This window comes from Hemiscyllium ocellatum, chromosome 47 (genome assembly GCF_020745735.1).
Source record: "Hemiscyllium ocellatum isolate sHemOce1 chromosome 47, sHemOce1.pat.X.cur, whole genome shotgun sequence".
NCBI classification, from domain to species: Eukaryota; Metazoa; Chordata; class Chondrichthyes; order Orectolobiformes; family Hemiscylliidae; genus Hemiscyllium; species Hemiscyllium ocellatum.
The window spans coordinates 13616779-13630909 of record NC_083447.1 but is presented as its reverse complement, the minus strand read 5'-3'; the positions used below and the strand labels follow the sequence as shown (position 1 = coordinate 13630909).

The 14131-nt window shown below is 41.8% G+C and overlaps 1 protein-coding gene across 1 annotated transcript in view; it reads right to left on the bottom strand.

Annotated features, from left to right (window-relative positions):
- Window positions 1-10582, bottom strand: part of LOC132836782 (heterogeneous nuclear ribonucleoprotein L-like) — a 47250-nt gene extending 36668 nt beyond the window's left edge. The window contains exons 1-5 of the mRNA XM_060856245.1: window positions 10390-10582; window positions 7331-7452; window positions 5818-6049; window positions 3930-4015; window positions 136-232 (exon numbers count right to left, since the gene is read on the bottom strand). Coding sequence (XP_060712228.1) covers window positions 136-232; window positions 3930-4015; window positions 5818-6049; window positions 7331-7452; window positions 10390-10431 — 579 coding nt within the window. The 5' untranslated portion in view covers window positions 10432-10582. The remainder of the gene's footprint in view (window positions 1-135; window positions 233-3929; window positions 4016-5817; window positions 6050-7330; window positions 7453-10389) is intronic.
- Between the last annotated feature and the right edge of the window lie 3549 nt (window positions 10583-14131).

The following is a 14131-nucleotide window of genomic DNA, read 5'->3' as shown; positions in this document are numbered from 1 at the left end:
GCGACAAGAGTTTAGTAACAGCACAGATGCCTACAAGTTCCACTCATCCAAAGAAATGAGAAAAAACACCACACAAAGGATAAAATGCAGGTTATCTAACACAATCACAATCTGCATTTTACCACATATGCTTACCTTGGCATATTCTATTTTCAGAGTACAACATCCAGAATAGATATCGGCACCATTAAGAGATGCTTTGGCCTTCTGCGCACTTTGAACAGAGTCAAATGTTTGCTGAATTAAGGAAAGTAAGCATAGAGATATTCCACAAAAAACGTGACAATTTAACATTTTCAGCACAAAGATGGAAGCTCAACAGCTCCCCTCAATGGTTTGGACAATAAATGCACCATTAAGCATTTTGTTGATGAGAATTTAGCATTGGCAATGTAATGGAATGTCATAGGGAGATAATTACATTCACACTTTTTGGACAGCTAAATACGGTCCAGGTCTTGTTGCATATACACAGAAACAGCTCAAAGAATGCAAAACCGTATCATCAAGCAAATCATGAAATTCCTGCCCTGATTCAAGTGTCCTAAGACTAACAATTGGTCATCAGTGTCAAATGCTTTTGTGGCAGACAAGTGGGGGAGGATAATGCAAGACAAAAGTGCAATGAGAGCATTTGAACTTCACAATGTTATTTTTGGACAAGCACTTGCCTGATAAATGCCACTGTGAAGCAGAGTGTAGACTGTGGTTGATAACCACCAATAGACAAGATAGCCCTCTAGCATTACACAGAAACTTTTATGAGGAAAAGCCAAATTACAAGAGCAGATCAGGAACAAGCAAGAACGGAAAGAAAGAGGAGGACACTGACATCAGTGCTTGCTGCATTATTCAATATGATCCACTTCAACTGGATGTTCCTTATTCTGATATTGTGAAGCACCAGAGTCATACAGCACAGAAACAGACTCTTTGGTCCAACTCATCCACATCAACAAACAACTCAATCTGACCCCTTGTCCCATTTTCCAGAGTTCAGCCCATATCATTCCAAAACCCTTCCTATTCATCTACCCATCCAAATGCCTTTAAAATGTTGTAACTGTGCCAAATCCAACACTTCCTCTGGCAGCTCATTCCATACACACACATCCTCCCCCACTTTGTATGAAAAGTTACTCCTCAGGTTTTTTTAAATCTTTCCCCTCTCACCTTAAACCTATGCTCCCTAGTTCTGGACTCCCCCACCCTAGGAAAAGATAATTGCATACCGTATTGGTCTCCTGATTTAATGAAGGATGTAAACACGCTCAAAGCAGTTTGGTAATAGGGTCCAATTGTGCAGTGATCGGATCAGTCACTATCTTATATGACAACAGAGCAAGTTCAAAGGGTTAAGTCGCTGACTTCTGCTCATCTATCTCAACTTTTAATCTACTTATCAATGGAGTACCCCCAGCCTCTGCAATACAGAATTCCTAATATGAAGAAATTTCTCAAATTAGTCCAAAGTGCTCTTATCCCAAGATTATGCCCCTGGATTTTAAATTCCACAAACTGTATAACCTGTCAAGCTATTGCAGAATCTGTTTTTATATTTTTCTGAATGTATCAATTGGCCCATTTAAAGAGTCTCTCGATCCTCAAGTATAGAAATCAAAACTGCACAAAGTAACCGCCATGTGATCTCACTAAAACTCCATATAATTGTAGCAATATTTCTTTACTCTTGTTCATCAATTTCCTTGCAAAGTCAGCATTGTGTTTTTTTTCCTTAATTGCTTGATGCACCTGAACAATAATTGTTCCTTAGAGAAGTAGAGAACATCATTATCTAGACTTTTAATCCACTTGGTAGCAAAATAGGGAGGCAGATTATTATTTGAATGGCTGTAAATGGAGAGGGGCATGTTCAACAAAATCTGGGTGTTCGCATACACCAGTCACTGAAAGCTTGCAAGTGCAGCAAGCAGTGAAGGCAGCAAATTGTGTTGGCCTTCAATGCAAGAGGATTCAGGAACAAGATATCTTGCTGCAATTATACAGGGCATTGGTGAGACCATATCTGGATTATTGTGTGAATTTTTGGTATTCTTATACGAGGAAGGAAGTTCCTGCCAGATGGAGTGCAGCAATGGTTTACCAAATTGATTCATGGGATGAAAGGACTGATGCATGAGGAGAGATTAAATCGGTTAGTATTGTATTCACTTAGGTTGAGAAGGACAACCGCAATATTTCATTGAAATCTATAGAATTCTAACAGGACCAAACAGGTTGGATGCAGGAAAGACATTCCAATGGTGGGGGAGTCTACAACCAGGGGTCATAGTTTAAAGGAGTAAACATTTTCAGAGTGAGATGAGGCAAAATTTCTACACCTAGAGAATGGTATGGCTGTGAAATTAATTACCAGAAAGTGGTTGAGACCAAAACATTGTTTTCAGAAAGGTGGTATAGCTCTTCAGGCTAAAAGAACCAAAGGTTATGGGAGAAGGTAGGATTAGGTTACATAATTGAACTCTATGATCAGCCATGGTCATACTGAATTGCAGATTAGGCTTAAAGGATCGAGTGGCCTACTCCTGCTCCTATCCTTATGTTACAGAGGTGAAAACCCTTACTAGCCCACATTCATCTGTCTTCTCCACTTCCTGATTATTAACAAATCTTCCATTCATCCTCACGTATGATGTCTAACTTTGTGAGAACATTTTGAATATTAATCACATGCAGCATCTTATCAAATGCCTGTTAGAAATTCAAGCAAGCACCAACGAATGACTCCTGTCTGGCAGCTTCCACTTGCCTGCCATTTCAACATACCACTGTAGCCAATATCTGTGTCTCAGGTCTGCCAGTGCTCCAGTGAATCTCAACACAAGCTGGAGGATCAATTTATTTTATGCTTGGGAACCCCAGTGTCTTATGGACCCAATATAGCATTCAATAATTTTAGGGAATGAGCCCTTTCTCCCATGTCTTTCCCCCAACATCCACACAGCAGGCCTTATCACATGGGCCACTACCACAACCCATTGTCAGCTACTAATGGTCCTATTAGCAGTAATTCATTCTCCCAGATTGACCTTTACATATTCCTTTGCCTGCCCAACTGTGACTGTGACTCTCTCTCCCTCTCTTCACTCCTCACCACCCGACCTAATCTTCAACATACGTACCAACCTTCATGAAGCTACATTCAGTCCTGAAGGAGTTAAAAGTTCAAAACATTAATTCTGCTTTCTCTCCACAGATGCTGCTAGACCTGTGGTGTTTCTGTTTTTGTTCCTATCTGGCCTTCCAATTAATTCCTTAGAAAACGAATACATTTGTTAAAACAAAATTGCTTACTTAAAACTGTTGACTTTGTCTGACAATGTTTCTCCACGTGCACTATTAAGGCTTTCTCAATTTTAAAGATTCAAGCATTTTCCCAATTACTGTTGTCAGGGTAGTTTGCCTGCAGATTAAACTTCTTTCTCTACTTCATTTTTGAACAGTGGTTTCATAATTGTAACATTCCTACCCAGTGGGACCATTCTAGAATACAAAGAAATTTAGAAAATAAGAACTAGCACATCTATCATGTACCACGTTTGGAACCTTTGAGACATAGGGTATTAGCTGCTGGAATTTGAGAGCTTTTCGGATCGTAGTAAGATACCATATGGTTTCTTTTTCTTGATAATTTCTGAACGTTACTTACAATTAGTGGTTAATATCCAGCATTTACCTCTTGAGAGAACACAATATTAGTTCAACATGTACACTCTTTCTTCAATTTCCATGGAAATTTCTCCTGTCACAGCCTGTAAGGACCAACACTTATTTCAGGTTCTGTTTATGAGCCTGTAATCACTGTTACATTTGTTTCTATTTTCCTGGCTAGTTTACTTATTTCTACTTTTTCCCTTTTAAAAAAACATTTACTTAACATTCTGCTTAAAGTTGAACTCAAAGGATATTCCACCATTGCCTGAATTCCATTCTTTCTGAAAATCACAATCCTTTGAACAGGTCCACATGGGTTGCAAATAGTGTATAGAATGTCCTGCAAAACAAGGAGTTGTGAAGGGTAAAGACATATTTAAATTCCCACAGAGATATGATTAAAGTAGTTCTAACTTCTCAAGAAGCAGACAAAGAAACAAAATACAACACACGATACGTGAGTTTGATAAGATTGCAGTTGAAAACAAAAGAAAAGGCATTCATAACAGGACAGTGTCAGAGTCATTTATGACACAAGAGGCCAGTGGGCCCACAAAATCTATCAGCTCTCTGTGGACTAATCTCACTCGCTATATCCCAACAGCCAAGCTAGTTTATCATCTTCAAGAATCAATGTAATTTATTATGAAATCACAACATTTTGGCCTTCATTCGTTTAGCAAGGCAACATGTTCCAGGTTAATACAACTTGCCGAGTGAAAAAAGTTTTTTTTTTTGCATACTCCCCAGCATCATTTAAATTTGTGTCCTATACATCTCATACCATCAGCAAAACTAGTAGTATTTTCTTTGTTTACCTTCATCAAATCTGTTATAACCTGTTATCAGATTTCAACTCAGTTTCCTGTGTTCCAAGAATTCCAGCTTCACTAGCGAACTGTAGCTAAAATGCCCAACTTTGAACACCATTCCAACAGATGATCTCAGCAATCACCCACCCAAAGACCTCATATCACTCCTGAAATGTGACGACCAGATTCAAGCAACATGGCTGTAATGGCCTAACCAGAGCATGACATTGAGCAAACTGTCCTGCTTTGTGTACCTATGAATATCACAGATTCAACTTAAGGATCAAATGTAAAATTTTGTCAAATATTACCATCTATAATATTTCATTGACTGATATAAACTTATTAATGCTTTAAGCAGAAAGCAACCAAAGAAAACCACTCAGGACAAGCCAGCAACAATAAAAAAAAAGTATAAATATGCAAACTCAGCTGGGTTGGGGGTCTAGATTATCTAGGCATAAACTTAAGAAACACAGTGGTCACAGTATACAGTACAGACCAAAAACAAAATGCTATGCATTTATAATTAGCAGATTGCTGACAATATCATATTCCTGATTTTTTAAAAAATGATTATGGTCTATTGTTCCGTGGCGGCATGGTGGCTCAGTGGTTAGCACTGCTGCCTCACAGCACCAGTGTCCCAGGTTCGATTCCAGAGCAGGTGCTGAGCTGCTTTCTTGAAGCAAACAGTCCATTTGCAGTACAACCACATTGCTATTAGGGAGTATGTTCCAGAACTGTTTGCAACAGTAAAAGAATGACAATATATGACTAAATCACATTTGCAAACTCCAACTCTGCATTTCTCTTATCAGAACACTGCCCAACCACAGTGCCAAAATCATCATAAATGACACATTGTGTAGTGTTCAGATAGGGAGGCATGTTTAGAACCAGAGAACATGGCTACAAAATTAATTAATTAAGAGATTTTCATCCCAAATGGATTGACACCAATTAGTTATTTATGAACAAGCCATTTAAAGACTGAAATGAGGGAGAATCTTTTCAAGAGCACTGATTCTTTGGAATTCTCTACCCACGCTATGGTAACTCAGTCTTTGAGTATGCTGAAAACCGAAATTGAGAGATTTCCAGATATCGATGACATCAAGGGTTACGGAGGTAATACTGCTGAAGTAGGTGATGAGCCATAATTTAGAACATGGATGGCTAGAAGGGATGAATGGCCTACTACTCCTCCTATATTTCTATTACGTGGCTGAACACTCCCCTGATGCACCTTGGGGCATTAAACTACACAAAGTTTCTACATTGGGACTGCTAAAAACTGAATTAATTACTTAGCTTCTGTTAAACTTACTGTGTTGATGGGATAGATAGAATTTGCAATAGTGATCAACAGGACTTTATTGCTTTTAGAGTCATCATCATCTGGTCTGGCAATTTTCTGGCTTGTGGAAAAACAAACATAGGCCAGTTGTCCAGCAACATAGATAGGGTTATCTGCTGCATAATTCACACAGCTACATGCACCAGCGATGTCCTCAAACTCAACCAATGCTTGCTTTCTCCTGGGCATCAGCATCACACAACTGTAAACCAAGCAGAAGGACAGTTAACAACAGATTCTAAAATTGTCTGAAATGTTCAGATTTTGTTTGTGGAGTATAATGTTGTTTCAGCAACCCGCATTTGTAGTAAGCAATCAGTTAGAGAAGAAAAAAATAGGATTCAACTTTTGTTAATTTCCTGAAAACCAAAAATTAATTAATTCAGCAAAAATGGACAATGTTACACTTTCCCACTTTATATTCCATTTGCCAGGTATTTGTCCACTCACTCAGCTAATCATGAAAATACATTGTATATAAAAGTTGTCCATTTTGACTGAAAAGAATTAATTTTAGGGTTCCATAGAATAAAACTATTAAGCATCCACACACTGGCTTTCATTCCAAATTGCTCAACCACCTGTCTACTTAGATCAGTACTCATTCTCTAGGTGTCATTTCTCAGAGTAAGCATTCATCACCTCAAGATCCTTGTTCCAGCTACAAGAGTTCGCCCATGCAAACATGGAAATGTACTGAGTAACTACAAAAATTTAAGTCCCAGCATTTACAATAATGTTCACACCAACTGGAAAAAGTTCAAAATATTAATAATCACTCTTGTAACTGTCGGTACCAAGTCCCAATACCAAAAACATATATTGCACACAGGAGTGTGGAAATACCATTTAGATATATGATTTAGGAATAAAAGACCACTCCATCCCTCAAGCTTGCTCCAAACTTGATAAGAACACGGTTGATCTGATCACTCCACATTCTCATCTACCTCTGACAAAATATCAATCCTTTGCTCATGAGGAATCTACCTTGGTGTTAAAAACATTCAAAGGGACTATTTCTACTGCTATTTTAGGAAAAATAGCCATATGCCCATTTTTTGGACTACAGTACCATTACACACAGTAATGAAATCACCAAAACAAACATGGTATAACAAAATCAAGTACTCTTTGAAAGAAAAACAGATCCAGTGAGCCAAACAGCCTCCTTCTGCGTTGCACCATTCTAATGGAAGATTAACATCGAACATTCTTTGAATTAGGAGGGTAATAGTCAGAACTTAATATCAGGTCTGAGCCAAGTAGAAATGCTATTCAAAAGTAACAAACGGTTAAAATAGTTTGTGTATTGCTCCCTTCCAAGCTCAGAAAATGTCACATTTATCAAGTTGCAAGTAACAGAAACTGAAACTAATAAAGATTACGTATTCTTCACACTGTAGATGCAAGTATTCCAAATCTTACCAAGAGATATTTCACATCGGATCTACATTACTCTTCACATGACCCTCTTAAATACCTGATATTGCCGAAATCCTGCAGAGCCTCCATAAGATCAACTTCCATTACCCCATCCAACAGTCCTCGGATATGTATGACAGCAGATGGAGAAATCTTATTGAGGTCTTCAATACCACCATCCTGAAAAAAACATAAGTCAATTATTAATTAACTCAGTATTTCACTGTAATCCAGTCACAAAGACTTTCTCTGCAATTCAATGGTTCATTATCTGATCACCTGTGGTAAACACTCATTCTTCAGTCCTCAGCACAATATTTACAGGTTATCAACTCTCAGATTACACAGTCATGCCATTTCATTGAAAATCTTTGCTGCCAGAAGAGCTTCAGTGATTACCCAGAAATGCATGTTCAACCATGGACTGGCTGAACTGACTCACTTTAGTAATGGTGTTACAGTTAACAATGATTTAACAGGGGTAGAAAAATAGCCTGTACTCCCATGCTCCATCCTTATCTCTGATTGAAGATTGTGCATGCAACTTTAGCAAAGATCTTGGTTTTCCTACTGGAGAAGGTAAATATAAAGTATCAACATTAAGTGTGACAGCCTCAATCAGTAACATAATATTTTCCTTCAAGGATCCTGCAGAAGAAAGGAAGAAATGAGTAACCTTTCAACTGGCTCAAGGCTTTCTTTTTTTATTCATTCATGGGATGGAAGCCAGCATATATTACCCATCCAAGAGGGCAGTTAAAAGTTAATCACGCTGCTGTAGGACTGGAGTCACATTCAGCAGACCAGGCAAGAACGGCAGTTTCCTTCCCAAAAGGAGATTAGTGAACCAGGTGGGTTTTCCAACAATGGATTAATGGACTTCTAACAATCCAGCAATTATACTAATTGAACATCATCCCCTCCTTAAAAGGCTGCCATGCCTCAGCTCCACAACATCACACCAGGCTTTCTTAGATAGTACACTGAGCTCAATTATCCTTAACTCTGCTTCAATAACCTGAAGTCAGAAGTAAGGATACTCATGGTTGAGTCACAATATTCAGCATTATTTGCCACTCTTCAGATTCATGGAATGCACTGCCTGAAGACGTGGTGAATGCAGATTCAATTCAACACTTAAGAGGGCTTTGGATGCTTATTTGGAATGAAATGGTAGGCAAGGATATGGGGAATGGCAGGAGATTGGCAATGGGCCAAATGGCATCTTTCAGCACCACAATAATTCTGTGGTTAACTTCATCAAGTCCACAGTAACAACATCTCAGGAGTTACCAATGACCAGAAACTAAATGGACCAGCCCTCTTTGACAGATGAGTTATAAGAGCATTTCTGATGAAGGGCTGAAGCCCAAAACACCGACTCTCCTGCTCCTCGGATGCTACCTGATCAGTTGTGCTTTTCCAGTGCCACACTTTTCAATTCTGACTCTCCTGCATCTGCAGTCCTAACTTTCTCTCACTTAGGAGAACAGACAAAAGCTAGGACTTCTGGAAGTGAGATTCTCCAAAATGTGTCAACTGTCGAGAAGGCACAAGTAAGGACACTGACAGAATACTCTACTTGCTTAGGTTAATGTAGCTCTAATGAGACAAGAAACTGAATACAATCCAGAACAAAACAAACCAGAGTCCTGTTATCAGAATAAAATAGCCCCTGATCCTGAGACAAATGCAAGACTGGCGAAACAGGCTCTAGTACCTACTTTGCCAAGTCCTCTTGGAACCTTACATTTCAATCATCATCAATTCTCATTCATTTAGAACACCAGTAAGTACAGCCCCAATCTACTCACTTCAATCTCATCCCTATAATTAATGTATTTTCTTTGCATCCCTCTAAGTCAGATAGTGGGGCTGCTTCTTTGGGGACAAGTTACACACAAGTATCTCAAGATCATGATATTTACAATCACCTTGGACTTGACAATAGTAGAAAATAGCCAATCGTGTCCAAATCAAAGCTCTACTGACGAATCTCTACATAGAGCACTGCAGCTACCAGTGGGCGGCACGGTGGCACAGTGGTTAGCACTGCTGTCTCACAGTGCCTGAGACCCGGGTTCAATTCCCGACTCAGGCGACTGACTGTATGGAGTTTGCACATTCTCCCCGCGTCTGCGTGGGTTTCCTCCGGGTGCTCCGGTTTCCTCCCACAGTCCAAAGATGTGCGGGTCAGGTGAATTGGCCATGCTAAATTGCCCGTAGTGTTAGGTAAGGAGTAAATGTAGGGGTATGGGTGGGTTGAGCTTTGGCTGGTCGGTGTGGACTTGTTGGGCCGAAGGGCCTGTTCCACACTAAGTAATCTAATCTAATCTACCAGCAGTGGAAAGAGCAAATAGCCAGGGGCGAGACCCAATTTTTGCATCTCAGTGCTCAGTGGTCAGCATTGCTGCCTCACAGCCGCAGGGACCTGGGTTCAATTCCACCCTCAGGCGACTGTGTGCAGATTGCACATTCTCCCCACGTCTGCGTGAGTTTTTTTTCCCCCAGGTGCTCTAGTTTCCTCCCAAAGTTCAACGATGGGCACGTTAGGTGGATTGGCCGTGCTGGATGGCCCACGGTGTTCAAGGAGGTGCAGGCTAGGTGGATGAGCCATGGGAAACGTAGGGTTACAGGGACAGGGTAAGGAGATGGGATGCTCATTGGAGTGCTAGCGTGGTCTCGACGGGCCGAATGGCATGCTTCCAAGCTGTAGGGCTTCCATGATTTCTTAGGTAAACCGAACTTCAACATTCAAAGCACTGAAATCATAAATGCATGGCACAGAACGGCGGAAACACGACGTAAAAGGAGTCACTTTGAACATGCATTCATTTCAATTAGCAGTCCTTCTAACTTAGCACTAAAGCAGATGGGACTGAATTGCCGAGTGGCTGGTTCCGGACGGCGTGTTTGATCGCACGTTTAAATAGATGCCTTCCGCTGCCTTGTGAAGGCCCCTATCTACTGACCGCGGCCTAGGCCTCAAACCTTCTTTGTTCAGCCTGCCCGGTGTGCGCGGGCAGGGGGAGGTGATTGGGGGGGGGGTGCGACCGTTCGAAGCGCGATGACTGTTCAACCATCCCGTCCGACCCCGGCACGCACTCACTCACTCACCCTGTCGAACCTGAAACGCTTAGCCTGGTGCCTGCCCGCCATTTTCGGTTCCGATCGCCGGCCCTCCACAGCTCCGAGCCGGCAGACGCTTCGCGCGCTGAGAGAAGGTAAGAATGAGAGCGCGAGAGAGAGAGAGACGGAGAAACAAAAATGGCGGCCACAGCAGCGCTCTCCTTCTCCCACCCACAAGACGAGCCCGTGAGCGTGACGTCAATCATGCGGAATGTCCCCAATCAGCACGCGGCCCGCTCCAGCTCCCAGCTTTGATTGGTCGCATGGCACACCATTCATCATTTGTGGGCGGGGCCTTTCGGGGTTCATTCATGAAAATGCCGCGGCGCCGTCAGATCTTTTAGACTGAAGGCACGCCAATGGGGCTTACGTTGTAGCTGAGCTTGGGATTGTACCAAAGTGCTGGAAAACACTGTGGTGCCTATGCAGTGCGAAACATCGTTAAGGTTTCAGTTCAGCAGAATGCAGACATTGATGAAGTTGGTCTGTGTGCATAGAAAAATTAAAACGCATGTTATGCCGGAACTGGAACTAATTCAATGGGATTCCACATTCAGCAGATAACATCAATAGCAAAGAGGGTGCTGCATTTCTGAGGATGAATCTTTGGTTGTGCAAAAAAAAATCAGGGAGTTTGTCCCGTTCTGGAGTGTACGAATTGTGAGTGGGACCCTTACATTGCTGTTGCCGCTGTTTGTAGCTGCACTTGCCTGAAGATTTGCAATTGTAGAAAAATTGCAGGAGTAGGCTATGAGGAATCTACTCTGCCACTCATTTTGAGAGTGTGCCACTGTTGTGTATGCCTTGTACCAATTTCACACATCCACTGTATTTCTCGCCACTAATTAAAAATAAGGTAAACAAGTAGGAGGCTGGGAGAACACTGCAAGGGTGCTCCAGTTTCCTCCCACAGTCCAAAGATGTGCCGGTCAGGTGAATTGGCCATGCTAAATTGTCCCATGGTGTTAGGTCAATTAGTCAGAGGAAATGAGTCTGCGTGGGTTACTCTTCAGAGCGTCGGTATGGACTGGTTGGGCTGAAGGGCCTGTTTCCACACTGTAGGGAATCTAATCCAATCTTATCTAAAGTAAGGCAGTATCAGGAGATGGAGAAATCAATATTTTGGGTGGAACTCTTCAGGACTGAGGGTGGGTGTAAAGGGGAGTGTGTTTTGTGCGGGGAGAGTTGTGGAGTGGAGAGGTTGAAATAGGTGGTTGGTTGGTGGGAGAAATGAATTTGGTTGGTAGCTGGATGGAAGGGTCGATCAGAGGAATAGAAGGAAGGGGGAAAGAGGTTATCTGAAATTAGAGAACTCAATGTTTAGTGCTCTGGGCTGTAGGCTGCCCAGGTGGAAGCTGAGGTGTTGGTCCTCCAATTTGTGCTCTGAGTCTCTGTGGCAATAGAGGCCACGGATGGTCATGTCAGAACGGGAGTGGGAGGGTGAATTAAAATGGGTGGTGACTGGGAGGTCAGGTAGGGCTGGCTGAGATGCTCGGCAAAACGTGCCCTGAGTTTACATTTGATTGCACCAATGTACAGAAGACCACAGGGGGAGCAATGGATACAATATAGTAGGTTGGAGGAGATTATTTTAGGCTTTTTCCTAAAACATAGCTTCTCCTGCTCTTTGGATGCTGCCTGACCTGCTGTGTTTTTTCAGCGTTACATACTCTACTCTCCAGCATCTGCAATCCTCACTTTCGTTTAGGTTGTAGGAGAGGCAGGTGAACCTCTGTCTCACCTGGAAGGACTGTTTGGGGCCCTGGTTGAGGTGAGGGGAGGGGAGTTGGTGTACTGGCAGGTTTTGCATCTTTTACTGTTGCAAGGGAATGTACAACACTGAAGGACTCCAAAACACACACTATTCTACATACATCAGAAACAATCAAATTTCTGGCAGCATACATAAAGATAAATCAGAGTTAACATTTCAGGGCCAATGACCCCTCTTCATCAGTTCACCAGTGTCACTTCCTTAATCAAAGATTTGAAATAAGAATAATTACAGCAAGGGAAGGGGGAAAATAGAGTCACTATGTTCTATAAAATATGGATTGCACTGACTGAAATTGACAGAAAAAAGTACTTGCAGTGTCTTCTTCACCACTACCCTGAAGGATCAGCAATACATTGACAAGTTGAAATGTTGCATGTCTTGGAAGGGAAATTGAAAGTGGTAGTATTTCCTTGTTCATGGTGCCTCTATGTTTGCAGAAGGTAACAGTTATAGGTTCATACAACAATGTGGGATATGATTTATATTTATTCACAGGACATTTCTCATTGTCATGAAGTTCCCCGAGGTGAAGATTTGAGCTCTGCAGAGTTGCCACATCAGTTGTAAATGGTGGTAGACAATTAAATAACTCACTGGAAGAGGAGGAGGCTTCACAAATATGACAACAAAACTCAATGATGCAGGAGCATCACTCCAAAAGCTGAGGCATTTGTCACAGGCTTCAATGATGGCCTTCTCCAGAGGTGTCCAGTTTCACAGATGTCAATCTTTAGCTGATCTGATCACTCCTCGTGATATCAAGAAACAGCCAAAGTCACCGAATACTGTAAAGACTATTGACCCTGACAACATTTCAGTAACAGTACTAAAGACTTTGCTAGGCAAGTTCTGAAGGTCAAGTCTAATACAGGTCTAGTGCAGCTACAACACTGGCATCTACTGGGTGATATGGAAATTGCCCAGGTGTTTACACAAATAACAGGACAAATCCAGCCAGGCCAATTATGACCTCAGTCTGCTTTCAGTCATCAGTAAAGTGATGGAAAAGGTTATCAACATTGCAGACAAGCAGTATTTACTGAGCAATAACATGCTCAGTAAAGCTCAGTTTAGATTATGCCAGCCCTGACCTCTTTACAGCATGAATTCAAACACAGACAAAAGATCTGAACTGCAAAGGGAAGGTTAGAGTGACTGCCCTTGACATCAAGGCTGTATTTGACAGAGTATGCTATCGATGAACCAATGGTATCAATGGGTATCATGGGGGAAACCTCTTGTTGGAGTCATTTCTAGCACAAAGGAAGATGGTTAAAGTCGTTGGAGTTCAGTCATCTCAGCTCCAGGACATCTCTGTAGGAGTCCCTCAGGGTAGTGTCCTAGGTTCAACAATCTTCAGCTGTTTCATCAATGATGTCATGGGTTAGAAGTGGAGAAGTTCACCATTTATTGTACAAAGTTCAGTAGCACCAGGTCAGGTTTCTCCAACTCTGCCTCTAATACAGGTAGCATGTAACATACAGCAGCTCGCTTCTTGTGGCCAGAGCATCTCAAAAGAAATTCATTGTCTTCTTCAGGTGGCAAAGAGAGCTGCGGTGTCCATCTCAGATTCCAAGGTATCTTCAAACGTTGACAGACAGGCAGAACCAACAGGTTCTGGAATAGTCAGAAAGGTTGTTGAGGAGCTGGGCAAATTTTGCTCCTGCACCACTTAGGAGTTTGCAGCTTTCATATGTTCCACGTGCTTTTACAGGACCATCACACCTATCCAAACTTTATATGATAGTGGACCTGACCTCACATTGACTATGTCTCTTACCCATGTCATTCCTGTGCTTCCTCCACCAAACTTTGTCTTCTGAAGTAAACTATCACACTCGCTTAGCGGAGTCTTGTGCCAGCATTGACGTTCTTGATTCCATTTCACTAACCCCACCCTTAGGTCCAGGAAGATCAGATTTAACCTGCCTACTCTCCATTAGCAACTCTGCT